This window comes from Pagrus major, chromosome 22, assembly GCF_040436345.1.
Source record: "Pagrus major chromosome 22, Pma_NU_1.0".
Lineage (NCBI taxonomy): Eukaryota > Metazoa > Chordata > Actinopteri > Spariformes > Sparidae > Pagrus > Pagrus major.
The window spans coordinates 20,380,953-20,402,944 of NC_133236.1; the positions used below are offsets into that span (position 1 = coordinate 20,380,953).

Here is a 21,992-nt window from a genome sequence, read left to right on the forward strand (position 1 = left end):
TATAGAGTAATATCAGACTAATAAAATCTGTTTGTCCAATGGAACAGTTTTTCCTCCAACATTCTATAAATAGTCTCTTGTTGGGTTTCTTTGTAAATGATGAATGATTTTCTGCCCATGTATTACAACTTTGCTTGCATAACTATGTACAGGGTACTCAAGAGTGTACAACTCCAACAAATCCTAGCAGTCCTCATGTGTCCATCACGTTAGAGTCCTATCTTATCAAATCTTAGCATTTCACCGGAAGAAAACTGTCTATACCCAAATTTCTGTTTTCTTTGGGACGGCACATTTTTGCTTGTGTTTGAATCTAAATAGGATCTCCCTGGACTATAGATGTTTTTAGCTCCCTCCTCCTCCTGACCAGACTGAAGAGCAGTGAAGTAGGTCAAGGGGGAAAGTAGGAGGTGAAACTTAGTGATCTAGTTTATACCCTTACAATCTGGGTTTTCAGGAGAAGTACATGCTTCAGTACACACTCTATTAGATTACCTCAGATAGCCCTTTTGTTTTAACCAGCTGCTTTCAGACACACCAGCCTAATCTACATCTCCTCGGACCTGAGAGTGACTAAACCATGTGAATGCGCCCATAAAACTTTATGATTTCCTCCATCTTGTTTTTCACTCTCTTTCCATCTCCCTTTGTCACCCCCCTTAGGATGGGCTGGTGAAGGCCAACATGGAGAAGCTGACATTCTACGCCCTGTCAGCTCCGGAGAAGCTCGACCGTATCGGAGCCTACCTGTCTGAGAGATTGTCAAGGGATGTGGCCCGACACAGATACGGGTGAGCATCACCAGTCAATTGTCATTCAATATAGTCTTTCAAAAAACATTTGAGCTGTCTCCACTCTGACAAATACTGAACAATTTCTTTTGTGCAGCACATTGAGTTAACTGATTGGAATTCAGCACCAATAAAGCTAATATGTTAAATTCTTCCTGGCAAGAATTTGTAAACATGGAGGCAAATTTGTCATTTCTTTGTTAAACAAAATCAACATGACATGTGTGGGATGATCAGTGGCGATCTTTCTGTACACTCTGTGCTTACTTGATGTGCCACAGAAGTTGTTTTCTTTTATGACTCATGACTAGGACTGTGATGTATTTCTCCAATGCACACAGCCTGTACAGATTACATTTACACTTGGCAGAGTCCAGCTAAAATCTGCACAGTGTGCGAGTCTCCAGAGTTTGTCTGGGAGAGCTTATTGCATTTTGATTTTAGTTGCTGTGTGATTGTATGCATTTATTTTATTATTATCCCTATATAATATCCCAACACATGGTGTCATCCAGAATTTTCTTTGTCTCTTTCCCCTCCTCTTCAGGTATGTGTGCATAGCCATGGAAGCCCTGGACCAGCTGCTGATGGCCTGCCACTGTCAGAGCATCAACCTGTTTGTGGAGAGTTTCCTCAAGATGGTGCGCAAGTTGCTCGAGTCTGACAAACCCAACCTGCAGATCCTAGGAACCAACTCGGTGAGTTTCCAGTGTCCATCAGATGTTTTATAGTTTTGCAGCTATGAAAAACGAATCAAAGAAAAGCTGGCAAGTTAAACAACGCGTGGCTTGTTTCTTCTTTCTGAAAATTTGGAGAACACTGCTACCGCTTTTCCATCAACATTGAACCAGTTCCGGCACTGTTGTTGCATGTAATTTGGAACCATTTGGAGCATTCAAACAAAAATAAACGGGTGTTGAACCTGAAAAGTTGCTTCCCTTGCGCAACGGCTGCTGTTGATCCTTGATTGCAGCGGTTCTGCTCAAAACTGGTGGAAATGTGGGCTGGTTTGCTAGATAGCACCACGGTTCAATTCATCTTGAATGGAACTGGTTCAGGTACCAGAGCTAACTTGATGGAAAAGGGCCTGAGTGGTTACCATTAGAATAAGCAAATCAATTGAGGTTTAACTTTATATTTCTTTAAATAAATGTATTTGATTCAGGGAGACAGTAATGCATAATCCACTCTTAGTTAACTTGATTTTATTTATGTTTTTATTTATCCACTTTTTTTTCAGGGACAGTGCAAAGTGTAAATATGTTAGAATTAGCCAAGCCTCTAGTTTCCATCTGTAGTCCCAGGCCAGAAACAAGTTCAAAACAACACTCATGATGTAAGGTATATCAGTTTCAGTAAAAGCAGAGACATGGGCAACAATAAAAGCAGAGAAAGTTACAGTGCAATGAAGCAAAGACAAACAATACAACAACAAGCAAATACAGGCAAGCACAGACATGACACGTAAGTTACTGAACAGCTTGCAAAAACAGTCATAAGCTAGGATAGATGAGAGCAAAAACAACCATAAGCAGAGACTGATTTGGGAAATAGGACAACAGTAATAACAGTAACACAAATTGTGTTCATGCAACAGGACATTTTAGCAGCATACCAGTGGATATTGACAGGGCAATTTCCCAAATGATGATGTTTGTGTGATTTCATTTAAGGATGTACGGTTTCTTTTTACATCTGAGGCAAAACACAGACAAAATTTGTGCTGTAAATATAATTTAATCATCAAAAAAACCTTTGCCTAACCATTCATTTTTGGACATAAAAAGCTAAGACAGCCTGTTTTACTGGTATAAATTTAGATAGATACCCACATCCTCAAACTGTCGCTCACTAATGTGTGTCTAATGTGCCTCAGTTTCTAAGCTTTTCTGTCTCATCCGATTCGACCCATTTCAGTGGATTTAGAGGTATTATCTAATCAGAAGTTGAGGGGGTGCATTTACTTTCATGATGTGATGGCACAAAGTCAAAGACGTTAACCTCAGAGTAACTCAGAGTAATACTGAGTTAGTATTGGAGGAAGATCAGAGCTCAGCAAGAGAGTGGTGGACAGAGGTAGTGTGAGTGACGAGCATCCTCTGATGTGGGGAGTAGCTATCAGCGCTGTCGCCTGGGTCAGCAGAGGACACAAAGGAAATCAGATCAGCCGCACACCATACTGGCAAAGCTCTGCGGTCAGATACACAGATTGACGAGACACGCCAGCCTCTCGCTCATAATCTATGTGCTATCAATCTCCAATATAACACTCATGGGTATGTTTTTAGGACAGATGCAAGGCCATACTGTGTAATTAATTATGTATTACAGAGTATTTACCACGAACAATAATAGGGGAATTTTGCAGCATCTGCTCGTTTAGAGCTTTGCATTCAGAGTGTCTGTTGTTGAACTGTGGAGATATTGATTGGGTCGTAATTTATCGGTCTATGCATACACTCAGGGTAGACAAAACCCTGTGCTTCCTCACACAGTAGTGCTGCAACTAATGATTATTTTTATTGTTGATGAATTTGTTGATTATGCTCTCAAATAATATTCTCAATTAATGTTGGTGAAAAATGTTCATCAGCGTGGGCCAATGACCAAAATAACGTCCTCAAATGTCTTGATTTTCGTCCACAACCCAAAGATATTCAGTCATAGAGGAGTAAAGAAACCAGAATATATTCACATTTGAGAAGCTGGAATTCACTTTTTTTTCTTCAAAATTACTAAAACCGATTAATTGATTAACAGTCACAGTTAAGAGAGAGATTAATTGTTGTAAATAGTCGGAAACTAATTGATTAATCGTCGCAGCTCTATCACACATACAACTGTCCATATATTTTGAGTTCCCGTGGAACTACCACATGGTATCTTTCCTTCTTCGTGTGAGCGATATGAAGCAGACCGGTGCTACACAGAGGTGAAAGGAGCGGATTACAGAGTTTATCACCACAGGATTCTCAAGCCCGGCCAGGTTTTCTCACACTCTGTGTCACTGACCTAAAACCTTTTACTGCAGAGCCCTTTCCAACACAATCCAACACATCAGTCCCTGAGTTAGTGTTTCTGTCAGCTGGCCTTATTTATTTGGATTGCTCGGTGATAGAAAAGACTTAGGGGTCTTAGCCTTTGGTCGCAACAAAACAAATATAATTTCAGGGCTCTATTGCCAGTGGCTTTAGATCCTGTTATTAAAGCTTTCAATTAAATAGAAAGTTTCTTTCAGCAGACAGAGCTGATACATTAATTCCCTGAAAGCTGCCCAGTATTACTTAAAAAAATACTGGGCAGCTTCAAGGTATCAACTGCTGCAGCAATTTACTGCAGCAGCTAAGCAGCTTCACAAGCAGTTAGGGTTCACTTCATTTAATTGGGCACTTCATTTAATTTCAAAACCACTCCAAACACTCATTTTGTACACAGGAAATAGATTCTCAAGGGTCTTCTTTTAGACGTTCACTTTCTACCTTAACTCTCTGCTTCTTAGCCTTCCATTTTTAGGTTACTGAAATCCAGCCTGTTTTTCGGGGGGATTTATGTACTTTAATTACCATCTGCACTACTGAATGTTCACTCTATAATTCTTGCTTCAGGTGGTATCCTGTCTGTCTCGATTGTAAAGAAATTCAGTCCATAATTTATTAATCGGAGAGTGTTGTGAAGCTAAATGTCAGGGTGTTTAAATGGTGACATTTTCCAGCCCAGTGGGAGGGCCTCCCTCTGCCCTGTGCTTTTCACTCTTAATGAGATGTTATGGCGCTGTGGTTTGACTTTAATTTAGGAGATATTCACCATGGGGTATTTACAGTTATTTCATTAGTGTTTAATCAGATTTAAATAAATTTGGGCTTTCAGGAGCAGACTTATTACTGTAAACCTCTACAGTTGTGATTCAGTTTTATATGAAATCATATTTTACTTTTTTCTCCTCGCCTCCTCTTCCCTTCTCAGTTTGTCAAGTTTGCCAACATAGAAGAGGATACACCATCATACCACCGCAGCTATGACTTCTTTGTGTCACGCTTCAGTGAGATGTGCCACTCCAGCTACGAGGACCCTGACATCCGCACCAAGTGAGTGGACAGATGCTCGATCGCACTAGAGACAGAATTATTCAGTAACTGCTGTTTTTAGACTACTTCAGGGAGTCCTTTTTTTAGACTGCTGCTGTCCCAGAGCATTTTTAATATCTTCTTAAACAAATCCTCTAAAAGTGTTTAAGCTTGTTGTTATCTCTGTCATCTGCCGAAAATAAATATCTTTGAACAGTTAAATATAGCTTTGCAGATCTAAAGGGTAGCAGATTGAAAACTAGACAAAAATATAATTTCCTAAATATAATGATCCATTTATAGATTCAGTTATCAGTTGGATACTTTTTTATGTCTGTTCCCTGCAGGATCCGCATGGCAGGTATCAAGGGCCTGCAGGGTGTTGTGAGGAAGACTGTCAATGATGAGCTGCAGGCCAACATCTGGGACCCTCAGCACATGGACAAGATCGTGCCCTCTCTGCTTTTCAACTTGCAGAGTGGAGAGCGTACAGAAAGGTGAGTGTTCACAAGGAAAACATCTACCAATTGGGTTTTCTGTTTCTGTTCTTAGCAGTCCCATTGTTTGGTTCTCGCTATCTTTTCATCTTAGGTGAATGTCAAAAAAATATCCTGTCCAGACCAGAGTTTTAACACCGTTTCAGAAATAATCTCCGTCCACACAACACACCTGAAAACTCATATCTCATGACCAGTCACGGACACTGGGCATGTGTGTGTCGGTGTAAACAGGAAGCAGATTGGTAACTCTGGTCAGTTGCTTGGTTATAGAAAATACAATGAACAAGCCAGGGAAATGTGACTGCTCTTCAATGACTTGTATAACTTGTCAACAAAACATTGCAAGCGCCCCTTTTTGTTTCTGTTTTCCATCATTGTATTATCAATGTCCATTTGTGTCTGTCTAAATATAACGTTAAACAATATATAGCCTAATATCCATTTAGTTACCGTACATACTTAAATACTCCAATATCATAACATACTCCGAGATTTGTCAATGACAAAGGTAATACATTTGTTTCTTTCTTTCTTTCTGCCTGTCCAGATGTAAACACGGAAATGTTTCTGATCCAAAACAGCGTTTTTATATGTGTAAGAAAGTCAAAACACATAGAAAAAGCTTGATTTAAAAAATACCTGTGTACATGTGGACAGGGCCTGATTGTAAGGCCAGAAACTCTGGTCTGTTTTTGTTTTGTCTTAAGCATTCTGCAGCCTATTTGAGTGACTGTCACTGTTCAACTAGGTACCTGCATCAGGGCTGTACTTAGTGGTATTTGTGCAAGAGTTTTGCTTGGACACCCTTTATACACATGTCATTTAATTTCGGAAACTTTAAAGAGAGGTAAAGGCAAGAGACAGATTTCAATTTCATTATCATCGATCATGATATCAACCTCATTTTTATGTGTTTCGCAACTGGTGAGGCTTATTCCTGCCAGTACAGCCACATTTTCATTAGACCCCACCCTTCTTTATAGTACCCAGACACTTCATGTTAATCCTAGCGTATTTTTAAATCACTTTGTCTGGATAATTTTTTCCTTCCACAGTGTCCTTCATATTGCTTATATGATCGTATGATGTGATAATGTGGATTATGGAGTGGAAATGACCGTCAGATCTGATCTACCAAAGCAGGCCGAATATTAGGCAGTTTATTAAATTAGCATTTATATATACTGGTGTTTTATTTTTTGTTGTACTTTAGTGGAAGGACATTTGACATACACAATTACATCCTGACTGCAGTTTAAGGGAGGTTAATGTGGTGCATGTCATCCTCACACAGCAGGCCAGGCTGGGCCATCATTTGGGTGAGAAAGCTGATGACCCAAAATGTGCGTCAGTGTTGACCCGCCGTGCCCCGGTCACACAGTCCAGAGCCACTGTGTTGCAGCAGACTGGTGCTGTTTGTCTGACGTTAGGCCATATTTGTCCTGGCTGTCCACGTCATTCATCATCATTGTCATTACTGAGTGAACCATCTGACAGCTCCGCTTCCCTTATGGGCATCTGTTTGCCCCACCTGCAGAATCCAAGGACAGAGACATAAGAAGATTGGCAGTGGGAATTGTCGGAGAAAAGGGGGAAACCATGGACAGAAATAGTGCAGTGGGTGGAAAATAAACAGAGCAAGGATTTGGGTTTGCCAGTGAGGCAAAGAGATGCAGAGTGTAGAACCTCCCTCTCTTGGCAGTATCCCACATGCTGAAATTGACTTTGACGTCAATGCTGACATCTGAGGGTTGGGGGAACAAAGGGGGAGGGCAGAGAGAAGAACATTGGAAGATTGGGTAGAGGAACGATAATAGAAAGTAGAGTGATCGAAATGGGAAGGTTATTGAAAGAGAGAGACGGATGGACAGAAAGTGAGGGGCAGAGAGAGACAGACACTCTCCTACAGAGAGACATATTTCCCTCTCAGCTTCCCTTCTCTCTGTGGGTGTTATGAGGCCCGCCCCTGCTGTGTATCCTCTGTTCCCTCCCACACTGAGTTTAGCCAGTCATTACCAGCCCTAAATCCACAGCAGTCAGTACAGAGTCTAATTAAACTCACAGATGGTGCCTTTTTTCCCTACATTAATCCCTGAGCACATGTACAAGTTCATTTAAAGATCATCTTCAAGTACAGCAAAGCCTTCTGACAGTTGAGTCTAATTTGTGGAGAAAGTTTTACTTCCGGAGGTGCTAAAATCATTTTCTGGGCCCTGTCTTACATGATGTACCTCAAGAACAACTATCAGGACTTTACATAAGGATATGGAGTGGGAAGTGGCTAGGGGGGTCTGGGGGCATGCACAAACCCAAATGTTTTGGCCTTTGTTACTATTCCATCACATACACTAATCTTAATAGATGCCTACCTAATTGTAAATGGCGAATTATGGTAAGGCTTCTCATGTGTTTTAGCCCACACAGTCTGCTGATAGCTGTTATGATTTGGGGCATCTGACACTAGTTCGCATAATTGGTCAATAGACAAATATCTATGTCAACATATCATTTTGCTTCCACTTGCGACAATTATCGATACACTGGTGCCAAATATCAATATTTTATTTAAACATGCAGGCGGTCTAAACTGATTCCCCTGACAGTATGACTTACCAGACTCACTACTTTATAACTTCTTGTTGTATAAACTTGATTTACATAGATTGAAAATAATTTAGTGAAGCACAGTTGAATCCTTCCTTTAAAATATTTTAACTCTAGAATGGTTCTGTTCTGCTTTTCAGCATCTGTGTAGCATATATGGAAAATGCAGCACTTTCAGTAGACTATTTAATGCTTACTGTGCAGTCATCAAGTTGCTGCCTCTGGTGTTTTCCAAAGTAGCTCATCTAGTGAGGATGTCCCCCGTCTGTGCAATCAATGCAGTTCTTACTGTGTTTTGTCATCAATTATTTTCCTAATGTGTGTCAAAGACTGAAGAGGACTCTCTGCTCTCTACTAGGCAGGACTCAACCTCTATATGAACGCACAGAATGGGGAGAGGGGCTTTTTTCCATCATGCTGACATTGTTTTGGACGCTAATGGTCATAAAATGTACATGCAGAGGGAATTGAAACTTATTTTATCAGAATCAAAATTTATAGAATAAAGCCAGTCGGCTGTTTGGCCGGCAGCCGGCGCTTATAGAAAACTGAACTACCAGCATGATTGATTGTCTTTAATGTCGTATGAAGGTGAGTGCAAAGGCTTTATATTCCCCAAGTACTTTTCCACCAGGTATTACATCAGCATAAAATTTTATCAGAAATGATCCTTGCCAACATGACTTTGACACACTCATAAACAGCCTCTGTGAAGTGATGGATGGGAGCAGATAAAAGGTCAGACTGCAGTAGCCAAATAAACTTTGAGATGATGCTGATTTATCCTCATGCCAAATCATTCAATGAAATTGTGCAGTGCGAGGCTATTGGGGTGAGCTCAGAACTCCTGTGGGTGTTTTAAAATGCACTTTTCAATTGGACTGGGGTCAATGAGAGTGGCTAAACGGATACTAAACCATTTTATAACAAGTGAATCTCATTTTCTACATTTGCAGCACTAAAAGAAAATGGCTTCGTGTAGGTCCGTGCCCTTAAAGTTAAACCGTCGTATTAATCCTTTTGCTGTTTCCTGTTTTTTTGGATTTTTGAGCCACTGAGCGGCAGGAAGTCACATTTCCTCCACAGCAGCAGCAGGCGAGATGAAAGAGTCAGGCTCTTAAATAAATAATGTCATCATTGGTGGACCACCCGAGGCCAGTCATGACCAAGATAGAGTTATGGCGAAGGTTTTAACTATGCATGAGACAAAGAAAGGCTGGAGCCGGTCTGAGTGCCAACGCACACACTTGCACACATGTACAAACTTAGACGCAGACATATCCCTTGTGGTGATGACAGATGTGCGATATACAAATGTGTGCACACATGACGGGCAACACGGTCGCTTAATTTTCACTGCAGACAAACTGCAGAGGGAAAAGTTGCATCAGGAGCGAAGGCTGCAGTGACACAGCAGTCTGCAGAGTGTTTTTGTGTGAAAAAATTGAGCCTTTGTGTTATTGAGTCAAATTGATTTCAAACTCTTGCCTCTTCTCTCTGTTCTCTCTCTCACTCTCTCCCCCTCCCTCCTCTGCTCTCTCCTCTCCTCTCTTTCTCACCTGCATCGCTCTCCGCCAGCCGCTCCCCCTCTCCGCTGCAGGCGTCAGAGAAGGAGAAGGAAAGCCCGGTGGAGCTGACGGAGCGCTGCTTCAGGGAGCTCCTGGGACGAGCCGCCTATGGCAACATCAAGAACGCCGTCACGCCCGTGCTGATGTGAGTGAGGCAGCCACGCACACTCTTCCTGACATGAGACCTAACCTCTTTTTGTGATATGTTGTTGATGTATTGACCGAACCTGAAGGAAGGATGCATCCTCAGTGCTGTGTTGCAGCATTTTTATCTGTGCGCTGATTGGCCCGAGGGGGCGCGACAAGGTCAATGCAAGGTTACATAGTTGTTTCTGAATAGATGCGAGTGCATGATTTTTGTATATAGGATTGTTTATATTGAGGTCTGCCCTGCAAGGTTGTAATTTTATTACAGTTGTAGTTCTGTTTCTGACAAGACATTGCAGATTCCTCTCTTTTCCGCAGCTTTATCCTGCTTGAGGTCGTCTTTTATGATGTTTTCATTTAACTTTGGATTTCTCTGAGCCTGTGTCTTTGCTTTTAGTTGTGTCTTGTGCTGTCTGCGACTCTCTCTGTTGTCACTGAATGCGACACCTATTCCTTTTCCGACTGACATTTTTTGTTTGTTGTATATCCACCTTTTCTTTGGCTCCATTCCCTGCAGCTCAGCCAGGGTTTGTCATCCTTCCTGCTTTATATTTCACTGAAGTTGTTGGGTTTAATATAAGTAGGAGGCTCAGCAGATCTGCTAAGGAATATTGTGGATAAAATATGTTAATATGTATTCATGTATCGTGTGCTTGCAGGAATACATTTTTAAGATTATACAGTTTTTTTAGGCAGCCAATTTTTAAAAGCTGATGCGGATAATAACATCCAAGTCCACGGAAAGATGTTTCCTGTAAACATTGACTTTCAGGACCTTGTAAGTCCATCTAAGGTTACCAGCTTCTTGTGCAGTGTTATTGTAAAATTTGAACACTCTATTATTAGCTTTCACTCAATTTTCCCTTCAATCCATCTCAATTGTCATGTGCTGTGTGAGACCAGCTCTTGTCCATCCATCACTGTCTCTGTTTTTATCTGTTTCATGCTCAATCTGCACCTGTCTGTCTCTATGTGAACAAAAATCTTGATTTATTGATTGTGAACTATAAACATTGCAGTATGTTGTAATATACAAGGTGCAAGGTTAATTTATTTGTCACTTTTACAAAACTGGTTGCAAAACAAAAATAATTTTAAGCTTATTTGTGCTACGTAAGAGAAATACAATACAAAAATATTATTTTAAATATGATTTTTTTTTTGTGCCCTCATGTACAACACATGAGTATATGTGAGTAGCTCTCCTGCACTCGTATATTTTTCTGTCAAAAAGTGCAGGTCTTTCTTAAATGTAAAAAATATATATGGAGTCTTGATGTCTGGGCTTTTTGAGAACTACAGATTTGCTCTCTACCCCTCGCTGCTCGAAATCACTACTGGCACTATATAATCACATCTTCTGTATCCTCACCATCCTTCTCCTGCTGTCTTTGTTCCCCCCAGGCATTTAGATAACCACTCTCTATGGGAGGGAAAGACCTTTGCAGTGCGTTGCTTCAAAATCATCATGTATTCGATCCAGGTGAGTGATGCAGTGCCTACAGATCTGCAAAGGCCTCTGACTCACCCCATGTTTTTTCTCTCTTTCACTCTATTGACCACAATCCAAGTCCACATAAAACGTTCTGTGTGACGTTGTTTTATGTAATCGTAGACGGTTACACAATTCCGAGAGTTTTTGGGTGTCGACCCTCCTCCTCATAGCTGTGATGAATTTTGGACCTGAATGAAAACTACAAGTGATGTGCTTCATCTCCATAGCTTTTAGTTCTGCTACCTGGTTGAGTGACTCACTGTAATTCACTAGTTTTCTACCATTTTCTATTAGGGCTGTTTCATATGACAATGCATATTGTCTGAGAAAAAAAAAGCTTCTGTTGTTTCGCATTATGCTCCATCATTTATTTACTCATGTGTTGTGTGTTGTAATAGCTTGTAAGTGCACCAGGTTGGGGCACCGTCAGTCGCTACCACGTTGGTTTTAATCCTTTCAAAAAGATACGTCATTTGCAGCAAGCCTTCTCCACATGTGGCTTGTCTGCTGTTGTGAAAAGAGAGTTGTGTTTTTTCTTTATAAAACATTTCTACTAATGAAGAAAGCAGCTGTATTTTTAAGGATGAGAGCCACAGAAGTACAGTTTTCTGTACACTGTTTTCTATTTGACTTTTTCATATTCAGACATTGATATTTTCATTTTAATTGAAAGAAAGGTTTGAAATATAAGAACAGAAATAATCAAACATGAATAAGTACCTTTTACTTGTTGAGTATAGACTATAATTCAAAATGTAATGAAAGTTCTTTCCATGTGGTCATTTATATGAACTATTAAAGTTTCTTAAAAAGTGCTATATTGGGAAATGTATCTGGATATGAAATACCTTTTTATTTCTTTCTCCTTCTTCCTACATTTTTCTTTTCTTTTAGTCCGCTTTCATTCACTCATTCATTCCTTATCTTCTTCTTCTGTAGTCCCAGCACTCTCACTTGGTAATTCAGCAGCTTCTCGGTCATCTGGATGCTAACAGCAAGAATTCAGCCACAGTGCGAGCTGGGATAGTGGAAGTTTTGCTGGAGGCAGCCGCCATCGCTGCCAGCGGCTCTGTAGGTAAGAAGACTGACACAGTACACACATACACACACTCTGATACCTAGTTGCACATTGTAAGTGAGATCAGCTACATAATACATCCGATGTAAGTGTTCTTTTTGAGATGGATTACTCTTTTAACTATCCTCTGCTTGTGTGTGCAGGCCCCACGGTGTTGGAGGTGTTTAACACCCTGCTGCGGCAGCTCCGCCTCAGTGTGGACTACGAGTTGACCGGCTCCTATGACGGCAGCATCAACATCGGCACCAAGATAATCAAAGCTCACGAGGAGAGGCAGCTGCAGGAGGCTGTTATCAGGACCATCGGTGAGTCTGTGGGCGGTGTGTCTGTGTGGGAGGCTTTGCAAGACAGACTCCTGGGCTGTAACAGTTTGTCTGTGGTGCTTCAGTTTATCTCACATGTGCTTGTATTTTTGCCTCTGGGTGTTCATGTGTTAGTTTTGCACATGCCAGTATTTTTTTTCCCCTTAGCTCCAAATTCTCCTCTTATCCACATGATGCTCATATCTCTTTCCGTCTCATTCTCTTTCAGGTTCATTTGCGAACACTCTACCAACATACCAGAGGTCAGAGGTCATGCTCTTCATTATGGGAAAGATCCCTGTCCCTGGGGTTCACCCAGCTCTGCCCTCCACAGGATCTGGGTAAGCTGATCTCAAATCCCACAAACACATGTTCCCCTTGTATAGAGAATGCTGTATGTCTTTATGTAATTATCTGTCTCACTTATTCCATCTTTCAGTGAGCAGTACTTTGTAAGCAAATCTGTGTTGGCTGAATGTTGAAAGAAAGGGTTTTTGTATCTTAATTTGCTTTCCTTCAGGCCTGAAGGTACCAGGATGATCCAGGTCATGTTACTGAAGTCCTTGGTCCAGGTATGTTTTCAGTTAAGCATTATTATGAAATCAGAATGTTTACAAACTGTGGGTTTAAAGCAGAAGGTACAAGCACAGATGATCACCAGTTACATGTTAAGTGAACTTGAAATAGAAAGAATAGATGTGTGTCCGAGTGTGTCCTTTTGAGCCTGTGCTTTTTAACACTTTAAGAAAGGAGTTAATATAACAGCTCTATGAGCTTTGTTTATCACAATGACACAATAAACTGTAGACAAGAACTAAATGAAGTGTAATCAGTCAGGGTTGCACGTAATTTGCCCTTAAAACCTGTGATTATGTGCTTAGACTTGATATGTAGCTTGCATGCTATAAAGGCCAAAAGCCACAACCCCTCCATGAATTATCTTCAAATTTTGGAACATTATAAACCATGTTTGTTATCATCAATCTCTCAGGTGACGGCAGGTTTCCAGACCACCAACATGCTGACAGCACTCCCCAGCTCTTTCCTGGAGCCGCTGCTGTCCTTCTCGCTGACAGAGGATCCAGAGGTCCGGCTGCTGGTGCTTCAAATTCTTCTCAGTCTCATTGACAGGCACGACAACACGCCCAAATTCTCCAACATAAGGTGTGTGTGTATTATCGGGCCTAAATCGTAGTTAGCTGTACTTCAGTGACAGTTTGTGCTAATGATTGTGTCTTCTTTCTGTGCAGCATCATCTCGGATATCTCTGTGCTCAAGCTCAAAGTTGACAAGTGTTCCAGACAGGACAACTTATTCATGAAAAAGGTTTGGTTTCATTAATATTTACACTCCTAAATCTATCTATCTGTCTGTCTTTCCCTGACTCATCATCCTCTGTGTTTATCCTCCTCACAGCATGGCCAGCAGCTGTACAGACACATCTATTTAGGCTGTAAGGAGCAGAGCAGCGGTCGGCAGCACTACGAGACTCTCTTCGCTCTGTTGGGTCTTCTCAGCGTGGAGCTAGCCAACGAAGAGGTGGTGGTGGACCTCATTCGCCTGGCGCTCGCCTTGCAGGTACTGATGCGCATAATGTGTGATATTTACTTGTTTGTTTATTTTGTTTAGAAATAAATATGACATTTGCTGTTATTACTGCCAAAACAAAAACATTAGGTAAATCCAGACGGACCGTTTTAAAGATGAGTCGTAAAACAAATGATAAATAAAACGTATAAACATAACAAGACAAGATTGAGATGTAGGCACAGTCCAAGATTCATAAAACATAAAGCATTTTAATAAGTTATTTTAGAAGTTATGATGAATTTGTGTGGTTGAGCTCCTCAGAGGTCACTGCTGATGTCTCTGTGTTTCCCGTGCAGGACCTGGCTCTGTCCACCGACGAGGCTATGCCTGTCTTTAACCGTTGTGCTGTTCACGCCCTCGCCGCAGCCTACCTCAACCTCATCTGCCAGCTCACCACCGTCCCAGCCTTCTGCCAGCACATTCACGAGGTCTGAACCTTGGCGTCATACATGTATTAGTGTCTGAATAACAATAACCTCATTCATTAAATTGCCTTTTTTTCCTCCTTTGCCCTTCAGGTGATTGAGGTGAGACAGAAAGAAAGTCCCTACCTTTTGCCTGAGGATGTCTTCATTGATAATCCCAAGTATGACCCAGCCACAAACACAGACCATACCGACTTTCAATTTGATCTTATCATGTGCAGTATGGCAGTAAACGTTTACTATTAACACAATTCACCTCTTTGTTCCTAGGCTGCCCTCTTCACTGGAGAAGGTAGAAGGGGAAGTTTTGTTCCTCCAGTCGAAGATCACCGAGGTCCTCGGAGGTAGTGGTTATAACACAGACAGACTGGCTACGCCTTACGTCCCCCAGTATACTGGTAAGGAGCTCAAACAATACATCTATTGTGTTATAATGTCACACTGAGTTCAAAAAGTCAACTGTGGCAATTCGGAGGAATTCCCACAGTGATTAATGTGCTCCTCTCTCCAAGTGAATAATGATAACTAATGGAAATGTTTATTGACCTGGCAGCGTGTTACAACTTTGTCTGGTGCTTTATTGATCCCTGTGAAGAAATGCAGTGCTGAACCTCTGCCTTGTAGCTAGTGGGGGGATTTAGTGTTCGTTTGAGAGACACTCCATCAGCTCTGGGGCTTGAGCCAAAATCATTGAGTTGAAGGATAATTCTTCTCTAACTTTGGCAACTTTTTAGGGTGCCAGTTCACTTTTATATTGAGTTGCTGGACCATCAAAATCTCTCTGCAATTTGACACATTTTACATGATTTGCTAAGAGTTTTCTGTTTGAAAAGAAAGATATCTGCACTCTGTTTCCAGATGAGGACCGTCTATCTAAGAGAAAGAGTATTGGGGAGACCATCTCACTGCAGGTGGAGGTGGAGTCCCGAAACAGTCCAGAGAAAGAGGAGGTAATTTCATGGTGTAGAACTCAAACATACCAGGAAGTTTAAAACCTCTCAAGATATTTAACCTCTATATTTCTCGTTCTGTCCTGCAGAGGACACCAGCAGAGGAGATCACATTTGAAACCCTGAAAAACGCCATCGGTACGTCGCTCTTTTATTTACTTATGTGGTTTTAAAGTATTCATTAGAATTACAAACTAATCGACACAATATCACCACACGTGTTATTTGTTTGAAACTAAAGAAAATAACCAAACATGTTAAACGCTATAGCAATGGACATAAGCTGCCAAAACATGGTTGCAGAAAAAAATCAATGTTTGGGGAATAAATTGTTGTGATTTTCCTTTCTACTGTTAGAAAAATAACTCAAAAACTAATGCTACATAATCGACATACAGTACTACAGCATAAACCATTACTGAAATTTAATACTGTTTGTGTCTCCCTCTAGTGGACAGCGTGGGTATGGAGGAGCAGGAGAGGGAACGGAGGAGACAAGTGGTGGAGAAGTTTCAGAAGGCCCCGTTCGAGGAGATAGCTGCCCACTGCGGTGCCAGGGTACAAAAAACTTTTTTTTTTTTAATCCATATTATTTTTCAAACCCTTGCTGAAGTTTTGCACTGTTGTCTTATGCAATATTTTTTGTCCCTTCTAGGCCACACTACTGCAGAGCAAACTCAATCAGATCTTTGAGATTACAATCAGGTAAGAAACAGTTGTTTTCATTATCGACTGATCTGCAAATAATTTTTTTTACAATGAATCAATTAATTGTTTAGTGTGTAAAAGTTTTTTAAAAATTAAGAAAATGCTCATTGCAATTGTTTGATAGTTAATTTTTGAAAGGGTGAAAGTGACACTAAGTAAACAATGATGATGATTGTTCTTCTCCCCATTCAGACCCCCGCCGAGCCCATCTGGAACCATCTCGTCAGGTTACGGCCAAAGCCAGAGTCGATCTGTCCCCATCTACGAGATGAAGTTTCCTGACCTTTGTGTGTACTAGAGCAGACAGTCCACAGAGAAGTTACATTTAACATTTGAGGACAGTAAAGGGAGTTTGGGGAGGGGGGGATGGGATGAACCGATCCTCACTGTAAAAGCATCTTGATGAGGAGGAAACCGCAGTTGCTTGAAGCCAACTAAAGAACAAGCCAGTTGAAAAAACTTAGCTGACAATTGTTTTTTGCTGCCAAAACAAGCCGGCTAACGTCAATAAATGCAGCAGTAAAACAAAGTTTAATTTTACTTATCGCCCTTCTGTAGATGTCTGTAGAAACTCCACTGGCTGGACTTTCAAATTAGAAATTGCCAAGAACTGTGCGGACCAACTGAGTGACAGGATTAAAGTTTATTTATTGGCTTTAGGATGAATTGACTCGTTGCATGCCCTGTAACTGGACATTTTTTATAGCACTGCTATTCTTTTGACCCTTACAGGGTGCCATACGACCCATGATCACAAAATTAGACCCGTCTTGCTTATTTCTCATGTCATTTTATGTTTTTGCTTGTTGATTTTATAGCCAGGAAGAGTTTATGTGTATTAGATGCATTTTAATTTACTTGTCTGTGTATCTTTTATGTATGTTAAAATGAAATACGGATAGAATTATGAAGCTATTCCCCATCTAATGTTACTCAGCTCTCAACCATCTTTTTGTCTGTGTTTTATTTGCCTTTTTAGTGTAAGCCAAAAGTGCTTTTTCTGTCTTGCCTGGCATTTATTTTCTGCTCCTAATTTTAGTTTTCGATGAAAGATAACTGTTGATCTGTGTGCTGTCCCTTCCAAAGTGAGTGTGCCTTACAGGTGACTCAAGTTAAAGCATACACAATGTAACACACACTACGCCACATTCACGTCCACACTAAACTAAACTGAAGTGTTTACTGTGATGTTTACCAGATCAAACACTAGAGGATAAATTAGGGACCTTTTATTTTTCTCCTTTCCATATAAATGTGTATATACAGAGAAATATATAAATCTTTAAGCTGATGTACAGAGTAGGGATGTTTGTGTTTGTATATATGCTGTATATTAATTCTAATTTTAGACTGCCACTGCACTGATTGTGTCCATAGATAAGGGAGGAAGCTACTTGTTGAAATCTTGCTTTCAAATCAGTAACAAAGCAACACATGGAATCAAAAAGGTGTATTGAAGACAGCCCAGAGTAGAAATCTGCATCGTCTCAAGGCCAGTAGATAACAATCTTTGAAGAAAACTCATTCAACTTCGTTTTTAGCTACAGATTTTAGCACCAGAGTCATGACCTGTCCGCCTCCAGGTAGTGCATACTCATTCAGCAAGATTTAAATAAGTCTAAAAGCCATTTTTGTGTGCACATACACGCACACACACAGGTATGAAAACAAAGTATAATGGCAATAATTTGGCACTAGCCTGGCTAACGCGGCCCAACCGTTGGTAGCACATCCTTTTGTGTGTTTCAAAACGTACCTTCTGTTGTCGTGGTGCTGTGATGGGTCAGTTTTGTGATGTTGTAAGAGACCGCCCCCTCCCACTCCTGCGCTTCTGTGAATTAATGGCATCGGGCTTGAAATGTGTCGCAACCATCTTGTTTAATGTAATCCACAAAGTCTGGTTTGTCCCTGATTGTCATGTGTTACAGTTTCATCATTTTTTAAAATGTAGTGTCCTCTGTATGTTATATTTATGTCCACACATGCCAGTGTATCTGATTGTCTACCATTTTGTCAGTGCAGGTGTGTGAGTGAATTTGTTCATGCAGCAGATGTGTGTCTTTATTGTCATGACACAAGACCAAACTCTTCAAACACAGTTTACAGTTTTTTCGTCTAGTGACTCTTCGCACCACGTTAGTGAAGAGCGAGCTATCTAAGAGCAATGTGCAGCTGTCTAAACCTTCCAGTAACACCATGTAAAATTGTCTTTTCAGCATCTTGCGACTTCGCAGAGACCTGTAAATCTACCGGTGTGCTTGTCGTCATTGCATAGTGTAATGTAATATTAACTGACGGTAATCCAACCTTACTTTTGTCATTACATGTCTGGTTAATAGATCTGTTTACAATGTAGTGCTGTAGGTCAAATCTATTCATTCTGTGAACTTTGCACTTTAAAAACTGGATTACCTAGTGACAAAGGCAGCTTTTACATGGAGAAAATGCCTTATGAGTGTCATACCTGACTTTGCATGCTAGTGATGTTGCTGTGTTGTACAATAAATTTGTCTGTAACCACAAACCGTCTGATTTAATTCTGTTGTTAATGATTGTGATGAAGAAGAATGTTGTTTAATGTGATCTGCCTGAGACGCAGGAAGCAAGACATTTGACTGCAAACACAGATTACTAAGTAACGCTTTATACTGCTTTTTATGTACCTCCTGTATAAAAGATATCAGCCATCCTCTTCTGTCACAAGTAAAATGTTCATTATTGTTTTAGATTTTATGTTTTGCCATTTGTCTGGTCAGTCCGTGCTTATCAAATTAAATCAATTACCATTATTGTTTGCCAGAAAGATCTTTAATATTACATGGGGAAAAAAGATGCCACTCTGTAAATAAACTGGACAGATTTTTAAATACTCTCATTCACACCCACCTCCTGCCCTGGAATGCTATTCTCTGTTTACTCCCTCTTACAAAACATCTGGATCAATATGTCATTTCCCACAAGAAAGAAATACTCAAGTCAGACCAAGAAGGCCAAGGCAGTGTGTGGGTGCATCATTGTTTCTATTCAACATAAAACTGCCTTGTTTCTTATGTTTAGTTAAGGTTTTAATGAGACAAACCATTTGGTCCAGAAAAGACATTTAACAACATGCTAATGATAGTGACGAGTTTCTGTAATTCAAAATAAATGACCTGCAGGTACTAACATGCAATTGCTATTAGACTCTCCTACTCCTCTCCATCCTCCATTCACACCATTATCCTCTGCAGATCCTTGAATAAAATGTTCCTGAAGAGCTTGGCCAGCTGCCTCAGAGGTTTCTCCTCCCACGTCTTCATAAATTTGCCATTACGTTTCGAGACAGTTGGGGTCCCCCATCTGAAGTGACTCATCTTATACGTCCCATCTTTTCTCTGCTGCGGGCTCAACTGGACTTGTGACTTAGAGCTGACCACTGCCCTCAGCAATCCCTGGTTTTGATTACTTTCCCTGGTCAGGTCCTCCTGTGCTTCTTCCTCGATACTGTTCAGCTGTCTGCGAGACTGAGGGAGGAAACTGCCCTCCGAAGAGCTGCCTCCCTCCAGAGAAGAGGCGAAAACCTTCACAGGCCGGCGTTTACGGCCAGGGGGTTTTCCCCAGCGGAAATGCTCCATTGAATAGGAGCGTCTGCGGTCGTTTTGGGCTTTCAGGTCAGACTCTGATATCTTGTTTTCAGGGTCCAGGGTGGTCTGAAGGATGCTGAGTAAGAGGTCATCATCACTGTTTGCCTTCTGGGCTAATGCACTGAGATTTGGTAATTCAGGCTGGATCCCAGACATGCAAAGGGCAATACAGTCCTGCGTGGAGGGAATCACAGAGTCACAGAAAACATTTTAAAATGCACTTTTTTTTTTTTTTATCTCTGAGACATTAGCAACATAAAATAGGTTTGATGCTGATTTATAGGCCCAGTCGCCATGATAAAATGTTGGCAATCTTCTGCAAACCACTGATACATTCACATTTGTTCCTGTCATAGGCTACATTCGTACATGTCACGTTCACATGACATGTTTATGATCTGACTGTCACATCTGGAGGTTGAGGGGATGGTGGTGGAGTTAAAGGCGAGAAGGTTGCCAAGCCAGTGACCGCCGTTCAAGACTGCGGTTCAACATTTGCAAGTGTGAAACCACTGGATATTTTTAAGGAGACTTCAAGACAATTTCAAGCCATGTTTGTGTTGACAAAAGCAGGTATTTTAATCTAAAACATGATGTTTTCCTAACCCTATTTCCTAAACAAATAAATTCTATAAATAAATAAATAAATAAATAAATCTCTCTGTCAACCCAACCGGTTGAGGCAGATGGCCGCCCACCATTGAGTCCGGCTCTGCTCGAGGTTTCTGCCTGCAAGGTGTTTTTTTTCTCGCCACTGTTGCCAAGTGCTTGCTCATGAGGGACATGTTGGGTCTCTGTAGATAAATTGATCAAGGATTATGATCTAGACCTGCTCAATTTGGAAAGTGTCATGAGATTACTTTTGTTGTGAATTGGCGTTATACAAATAAAGATTGATTGATTGATCTGATATTCAGCATTTTCAGATCAGAATCAGTTTTGTTTTAAGTGAAATTATTAATTCATTTAAGTGCACGTTATCTGTAAAGTAACTAGTATCTAAAGTTATTGGACAAATATAATGTGAGTAAAAGTCTTCTGCCTCCAAAATGTAGTGGAGTGGAAGTTAAAGTCTCAAGTAAAGTACAAGTAACTTAAAATTGTATTTAAGTACATTACTTGACTAAATGTACACTCCATCACTGTCTGTCTGTAATAATGTGTTTTTATGCTGCTGACCTTCATCATCAGGTTTCCCCTAAAAATTTTATAAAAATAAAATTCTGAGCTTGATATTGACTTTTCATCCATGTTGGCTTTAAAGCTGAGAGTCAAAGATTCAGAAACACATCTGAAGGACATTGGAGGAGCTACCAAATGGACCTTGAGGAAATTTTATTTTGTCAGTTGCTGTTTTTAAAAATCAAGAATGAATTTTGAAGCTCAAAATTGTTCTTACGCTATTTTATTTTCTTCACTCTTTCTCCATTTTTCTTTGAGTCTTGGTTTTGTTTGTATTTGAATCACCCTGTGAGGAACAGCCTCGCTTACCGATGGCAGTGACAGAGAAGAAACAGAAAAACGAATACAACATAGTTGACAGAAAGTAGAGTTTGACCTACCAGTATCCTTCCCTTGTTGCTCAGGTTGTTGCAGATGGAGCTGTCCTTGCACTCCGATCCAAATCCGGGGACGCACACGTACGCCATCACCATCAGTAACAGCCAACGTAGACACACCATCTTCAGCCTGGTGAGGAGGACAGAAACACAAGTGAGGCTATGAGCTGAGCAGTAAGTAGAGCCAGAGCGGGGGAAACTCTCTTTGTCTCTCTTCAAAATGTAGAAGAGGCTTTAATAACACTACCACAGTCCCAGCAGGCTCAAAAATTCACTTAATTGTGCCTAAATGGGAGGACATTGCCACTTTTGTGAATTAAAAACAGAAGGTGTCTCTTGATCATTGCTCTTGCATAATAGTTTCCTCCATTCCTTACATAATGGGACCTGCTTAAACACTATCTTTGAGATAATTGTTGGATTTGTAGCTGTGTTTGTCATGGTCAGTTGTTTTACTGTGAGCACAAAGCCATTAGTCAACATTCCCCTTCCACCAAACATCACGAGAATTCTTACAAATGGCCTCATTTATCAGCACCACATTAATCAAATGTTTCTCTTAAAATGAATAGTAGTGGTTAATGATGA

At 40.7% G+C, this 21,992-nt stretch overlaps 2 protein-coding genes across 3 annotated transcripts in view; one reads left to right on the forward strand and one right to left on the reverse strand.

Annotated features, from left to right (window-relative positions):
* LOC141018289 (protein EFR3 homolog B) overlaps positions 1 to 18,746 on the forward strand; it is a 34,463-nt gene extending 15,717 nt beyond the window's left edge. For both annotated transcript variants that reach the window (XM_073493220.1, XM_073493222.1), the window contains 21 exons: positions 664 to 791; positions 1,339 to 1,489; positions 4,755 to 4,876; positions 5,203 to 5,352; positions 9,538 to 9,672; positions 11,079 to 11,157; positions 12,109 to 12,244; positions 12,391 to 12,552; positions 12,779 to 12,890; positions 13,070 to 13,121; positions 13,541 to 13,713; positions 13,800 to 13,875; positions 13,966 to 14,127; positions 14,436 to 14,567; positions 14,658 to 14,725; positions 14,835 to 14,962; positions 15,423 to 15,514; positions 15,604 to 15,652; positions 15,966 to 16,072; positions 16,170 to 16,219; positions 16,415 to 18,746. In XM_073493220.1, the coding sequence (XP_073349321.1) occupies positions 664 to 791; positions 1,339 to 1,489; positions 4,755 to 4,876; positions 5,203 to 5,352; positions 9,538 to 9,672; positions 11,079 to 11,157; positions 12,109 to 12,244; positions 12,391 to 12,552; positions 12,779 to 12,890; positions 13,070 to 13,121; positions 13,541 to 13,713; positions 13,800 to 13,875; positions 13,966 to 14,127; positions 14,436 to 14,567; positions 14,658 to 14,725; positions 14,835 to 14,962; positions 15,423 to 15,514; positions 15,604 to 15,652; positions 15,966 to 16,072; positions 16,170 to 16,219; positions 16,415 to 16,520 (2,370 nt within the window). In that variant the 3' untranslated portion in view covers positions 16,521 to 18,746. The remainder of the gene's footprint in view (positions 1 to 663; positions 792 to 1,338; positions 1,490 to 4,754; positions 4,877 to 5,202; positions 5,353 to 9,537; positions 9,673 to 11,078; positions 11,158 to 12,108; positions 12,245 to 12,390; positions 12,553 to 12,778; positions 12,891 to 13,069; positions 13,122 to 13,540; positions 13,714 to 13,799; positions 13,876 to 13,965; positions 14,128 to 14,435; positions 14,568 to 14,657; positions 14,726 to 14,834; positions 14,963 to 15,422; positions 15,515 to 15,603; positions 15,653 to 15,965; positions 16,073 to 16,169; positions 16,220 to 16,414) is intronic.
* A 685-nt stretch (positions 18,747 to 19,431) lies between these two features.
* Positions 19,432 to 21,527, reverse strand: LOC141018232 (pro-opiomelanocortin-like). Its single transcript, XM_073493155.1, has 2 exons — positions 21,408 to 21,527; positions 19,432 to 20,019 (listed from the first exon to the last, which is right to left on the reverse strand). The coding sequence occupies exons 1-2, from the start codon at positions 21,525 to 21,527 to the stop codon at positions 19,432 to 19,434; spliced, it is 708 nt and encodes a 235-aa protein (XP_073349256.1).
* Positions 21,528 to 21,992: the final 465 nt, after the last annotated feature.